The 6000-nt window shown below is 50.8% G+C and overlaps 1 protein-coding gene across 3 annotated transcripts in view; it reads right to left on the minus strand.

Moving 5' to 3' along the window:
- The window catches only part of Plcd1 (phospholipase C delta 1), a 21010-nt gene that overhangs the window by 5524 nt on the left and 9486 nt on the right, over positions 1 to 6000 (minus strand). For all 3 annotated transcript variants that reach the window (XM_055601632.1, XM_055601630.1, XM_055601631.1), the window contains exon 3: positions 3371 to 3599. In XM_055601632.1, coding sequence (XP_055457607.1) covers positions 3371 to 3599 — 229 coding nt within the window. The remainder of the gene's footprint in view (positions 1 to 3370; positions 3600 to 6000) is intronic.

Consider the following 6000-nt stretch of genomic DNA (forward strand, 5'->3'; position numbering starts at 1 on the left):
TCAACCTTCAGACTCTGAGGAATTGGGGGGTGGGGGAGCACAGTCCTCAGAATTAGAGCACTGAGTCAAAGACAATGAGCTCCATGGGTGTGTTAAAAAGAAAAAACAGTGGAATTTTTGAAGAAATTACAAAGGAAGCGGCAGCATAAGCAATGTTATACAGCTTAAAAAAATAAAAAATAAAAACCTAAGCCCAGGGCCAGGTCTGGTGGCACATCCTGTAATCACAGCACTCAGCGGTGGAGGCAGAGGCAGGCGTTCTAAGTCATCCTTAGCTACATAGCTGATTTCCAGGGTAGCCTGGGCTACGTGAGACTCTGTCTCAAAACAGACAAACCAAAACCAAACAACAACAACAAATATATATATATATATTTGTTGTTGTTGTTTTATATATATATAAAGGGCCAGGCAGTGACACCTTTAATCCCAGCACTCGAGAGGCAGAGGCAGATGGATCTCCAAGTTCGAGGCCAGCCAGCCTGGTCTACAGAGTGATTTCCAGGACATCTAAGACTACACAGAGAAACTCTGCCTCAATAAACAGACACCATAATAAAAATAATAAATCTAGGGGCTGGAGAGATGGCTCAGTGATTAAGAGCACTGACTGCTTTTCCAGAGGACCCAGATTCAATCTCCAGCACCCACATGGCAGCTCACAACTGTCTGTAACTCCTGTTCCAGGGGATCTGAGACACTCACACAGGCATGCCTGCAGGCAAAACACCATGGCACACAAAAAACGGAAAAAAATATTAAATCTAAGAAGCAATTTAACTTATAATAGCACCAGAATTATTAAACTTATTTTAAATTATTGTTTTAAGTATAAAACTTAAAATTCCGAGAGCCACAAAGCAACAGAAAAAGAAGGAGGAAAAGACTGGAGAGATGGCTCATAACCACATAAGACTGTGTGGTTCTTGCAGAGGAACAGGCCTAGTATCCTAGCATCCCATCAGATGGCTCACAACCACCCCAGCTCCAGGGGAGCCGGTACCTTCTTCTGGCCTCTGCAGGCACATGTGTAAATGTGGACACAGAGAGAGAGAGAGAGAGAGAGAGAGAGAGAGAGAGAGAGAGAAAGTAAATCTTCAACAAACAGAAAAAGGAATAATCAAAAGTAAAGACATCTGTCCATGTTCAGGGATCAGAAGAAATATTTTCACGCTTGAAAAGTCTCCAAACTAACCTATGATCCCCATCAAATGATGCTGGCTTCTTTTCAAGAAGCTGACAAACCGATCTTAAAATGCATATAGGAAGTCAAGGGGCCCAGACTGGCCAAGTCAATCTTGCCAAACAAAGCAGACTTGGACAACTCCCACTTCCTGATTATGAAGCTTACTACAAAGTTACAGGAGCTTTGTAAAGAAGCGTGTGGTGCAAGCATAGCGCATGAAAGGACAGCAGGCAAATGGACAGAACCAAGTCCAGAGAAAATGCCCATTTTTGCAGTCAGTGGATGATTCACTGGGAATATTCAACAGGAGGATATTTTTTCAGGCCCGTGAGGTGTAACCACAGGTAAAGGCCTCTGACCACCGAGTTTAATCCCCAGAACCCACGCTGTAGGAGAGAGTCGACTCCTGCAAGTTATCCTCTCACCTCCACACACAGGAGATGGCAAGCGTGCAAACACACGCAATAATTAAGCAGTGTGATTTTTTAAAAAAGTCTTGCTAAGCAGTGGTGGCCTACGCCTTTAATCCCCGCACTTAATCTGGCAGGCAGATCTGAGTTCAAGGCCAGCCTGGTCTACACAGTGAGTTGCAAGACAGCCAGGGCTACACAGAAAAACCCTCCCTTGAATAACCAAGTAAATAAAGTTAAACATAAAAGTTACCATATAGCCTGGCAATGTTTGCTTCTAGTATGTACTCAAGAGAGAGGAGTACAAACTTGTGTTCTGGTTCTGAGTCCTAAGGTAGATGGTCTCCGGGTCCATTGCTGATGAGTGAGGAGTCATCGATTTCTCCATACAATAGGGTGCGTCCGTACAGTAGGAGAATGCTGGCATGCTGGAGCACGGAGTACAGAGCCACGCTGCACATGCATGTGGACAGCAAAGGCCAACCTCAGGTGCTGTCCTCAGATGCTGTCCGCCTTGTCCTCTGAGACAAGATCTCTCACTGGCCTGGAACTCACGTTTTAGACTAGGCTGGGTGGCCAGGCAGACCCAGGGAGCCATCTGTCCCTGCTACTCAGTGCTGAGATCACAAGCATGCACACCAATATCCAGCTTAAAAAAAAAAGATTTATTTTTAAGTGTGTGTGCATGTGCGTGCGTGCATGCATGCGTGTGTGTGTGTGTGTGTGTTTGAGTGTAGGTACCCCTCAAAGGCCAGAGGCATCAGGTCCCTGAAGTTGGAGCTACAGGAAGACCATCGTTGTGAACTAGCTGACTTGGGTGCTGGGAACCGAACTTGGGTCCTCTGGAAGAGCTGTACAAGCTCTTAAGTACTCAAGCACAATTCCAGCCCCACGCCTGGTGTGCTGTACTCAAACTCAGGTCCTTCCTTATGTTTTCATGGCCCATTTTTTACTGACTGAGCCACGGCCCTAGCCCTGAGTTCAACACTTGGGTTAATTGCGTGGGATGTGAATTATCTCTCCATAAAACTGTCATAAAAAGGGGAGCTGCAGGCTATGATGGGAAAGGCCTGTGATCCCTACACTCGGGAGGCAAACAAAACAAAAGCGGAGTTGGTTCCATCCTGATCTCAAGCAAGCCAGAGGCAGGATCACCCACAAGCTACCATCTTCAGCCCACAGGCTGGTCTGAACACTGGGGTCACAGTATCGCTCCCCAAAACATGGCTCAGGACAGCACCACAGCCTTCCAGCTCCTCGAGTGCAAGAACCCTGAGAAGATGACTCATCGGCCACCTCTCGCCGAAGCGACTTCCCAGGCGCCTACCTCCACACTGTGCATTAGGGCTATGCAAGCCACCCAGTCTCTGTAGTGCTCAGTTGGCATTGCCAACTTGCCTAGGTTTGGAAGGCACCTCTGGGTGTGTCTGAGGGAGTGTCAAGAGGTTAAAGGAGGAGAGAAATGCAGTTCAATCCATTCCTTGGAATCCCGGGTTAAATAAGAAGGGAAAGAAGGAGATGAGCTGAGCACCCTGTTCATCTCTCTGCTCCCTGATACAATGTGACCAGAAGCCACAAGTTCCTACCACCAGGCCTTCCTGTTGTGATGGTCCGCACTCTCCCAAACCATAAAAACAAACACTTCTTCTCTTGATTTGTTTCTGTCAACTATCACAGCAATCAGTGTAAGTAACACTCTGGTATTTCGTTATGGCACCACAACTGAGCAAACGCATTCACGCCCAGCCAGGACCCACAGCCCCCAGGAGGATACTGCTGCAGCTTCTGCCGCTGGTTCATGGAGCCCAAGTGATGGATGATCTTGCGCAGGCCCTGCACCCAGTGCTGAGCATCAGCTGAAGACGGGGCAATGAGGTCCAGCGTGTTGCGCTGGTCCTTGAAGACGATGGAGAAGCATCGGTCGTCAGGGATGTCACGGGCAAACTTCTCCAGGCCTTCTGTGCGATGCCCCATCCGTACCTCCTGAATGTCCTCGATGGAGACTGCAGAGAGGGGATGGGACAGCAGAGCAGGCTGTGACATAAACGACTGTCTCTGACAGAGCCAAGACTACAAGGAGAAGAAAGAGCACAGCCTACTATCACAGCCAGCCTCGGGGGCTCAGACTGTGGGTCCAAGGAGAAGGCAGGAGGGCAGAGGAGCAGAGACTGAAAGGATGAAGACACAGTATTGGGCACAAGACAACCAACAGTGGGCAAAGGGTGCACACAGAGATACAGACACAGAACTCTTAGGATAGGAAGGGCAGCTAGGGCTCAGGTCCACGATCACATGATGAAGAAACCAGGTTGCAGGAGAAGACCAGAGCAGGCCTTTTGAGGAGACCGTTCTGGAGCCTGGCACCTGCGACAGAGAGAGGTCATACAGCCTCCAGACCACACTGGACTTTGGGCGCCCACAGCTATGAGAGCCTTCAGGCCCCTCTACTGACTACTTAGGAGACAGCAGCCTTCGGACAGTCTCGACTCTAAGAGTCTAGGGACAGAATCCTGAAGCCACAGAGAAAAGTGATATGATCGCCCTGCGACTGACTGCACAAATTTGGGCTTCAGCGAGCCCTTTGGCAGAAGCATGTGGAAAGGTTCTACCTTCCAGGGTCCCAAGAGGCAGAGTAGAAGCCAGTCTGGAAAGAGCTGGGCTGGATGGAGATAGGGAGGCAGGGATCTGCCCTCATGGGCCTGCCTCAGCTTCTGAAAAGCTGAGTTCTGCAGTACAGCTACTGTGCTCTGAGGGACTCCAGACCTAGGAGGCTCTGCAGTCAGGACTGGGCAAGGAGGGCAGGACTATCTCGGCAGATTAGACGCAGTTCATAGGGGCCTCACTGTGTTGTTCCGGGGGTCAGGTAGATGCCCCATCACAGCCAGTGTCTAAGCTTTAGGAACAACAAGACCTTAAATGCTATCAATGTCCCTGCCACAGCCTGGCGGTGAGCCAGCCTCAACAGCATGGCCCGTCCTGAGCCTCCCACAGCAGGACTGCCCCTGCCACACCCCATCTTTAGCCATTCTCATCCACCAGGTCTGAGTCCTCCCCAATCCCTTCCGACCCTGAGTCCCCAGGGGCCTTCCTGCCCCCTACATACGGGACCACATGTGTACCATGTGCCTTGACTAGGGTCTGGGCTCTGAAAAGTGGGACATGTGGCCCTGCACCATCTGGGATTCAGAACACAGCCCTGGTTAATCTCTTCTCTGCCCCGCTGGGCAGCTGAGCCACCCTGGGCCAGGGATGAAAACAGGAAGCCCGGGCCATGCAGCGCCCAGGCTGGGAGAGAAAGGCCAGCTGCCTTCACTGCCGATTACAGTAATGGGAGGATGGGTGGTGGGGAAGCTCCAGGAGGCTTCCAGGAGGCGGGGACAAAGATAAGTGGGAGAATGTAGGTATTCCTCCTCCATTATCTCATATGGACTCAGTTTCCTCAGGGGAAAGCTGCCGCTGAGGAGAGTCTCAGCCCTTACCAGGGAAGAAATGCAAACAAGGCCTGCTAATCACGAGACCTGCGGCAGCCATCTGAGTTGGAAGCAAGCCTCCCCAAGTGTCCTGGGATCTGTCCTGGGGCTGGCTCCCATCTCGACCTGGTTCCCTCACTTCTGTTTCCAGGGGTGCTAGCCTGAGTGACAGTTGCTGTCAGGAGGGCTCTTCTCTTCTTCCTGCCTCTCTCCCGCCCCTTTCAAGCTCTGGGTGTACATTCCTATGTATCCACCAGGGCTCCAGTGAGAGCCCTCTGTTCCCACTGTGCCCCCACCCAGCAGTAGCTAACAGGAAACCACTATCGGGACAGGAACCCAGGGTAGAAGCCTGTCTGACTCCATAGACACAGGCAAGGTCAGGGGTCACTCCTGTGAGGTGGTTTTCTTGTTTTTGTGACAGGGAGTCAGGTTCCTAAACTGCTCATAAGATGCAGATGAAGATGACCCTGAACTTCTGATTACAGTCTAGCGCCACCACGCCCAGTTTAGGGAGTGCTGGGGATAGAACCCAGGGCTTCCCGCATGCTAGGCAGGTCTTCTACCAATTGAGCTACGCCCCAGCTCTCAGAGTAATTCCCTGCGGCACTTCAGAGTCCCATCCTCAAACTGAGCACACGGAAACGCTGCAGCAGAAGGGTCAGAAATTCAGCCTTAGCAGGGGCCTGAGGGCCACGCTCAGCCACGCAGGAAATGCAAGGCTAGCTCTGCTCGTATCAGATCTGGCCTTTAAAAAGCAACAAACTCCAGGTGTAGTGGCACATGCCTTTAATCCCAGAAGGGGAAGTTCACGGCCAGCCTGGTCCACTGAACGAGTTCCAGGACAGCCAGGGCTACACAGAGAAACCCTGTCTCAAAAACAAACAAAAAGAAGGAAGGAAGGAAGGAAGGAAGGAAGGAAGGAAGGAAGGAAGGA

Source organism: Psammomys obesus, unplaced genomic scaffold (genome assembly GCF_907164565.1).
Source record: "Psammomys obesus unplaced genomic scaffold, mPsaObe1.curated_primary_1811, whole genome shotgun sequence".
NCBI lineage: Eukaryota > Metazoa > Chordata > Mammalia > Rodentia > Muridae > Psammomys > Psammomys obesus.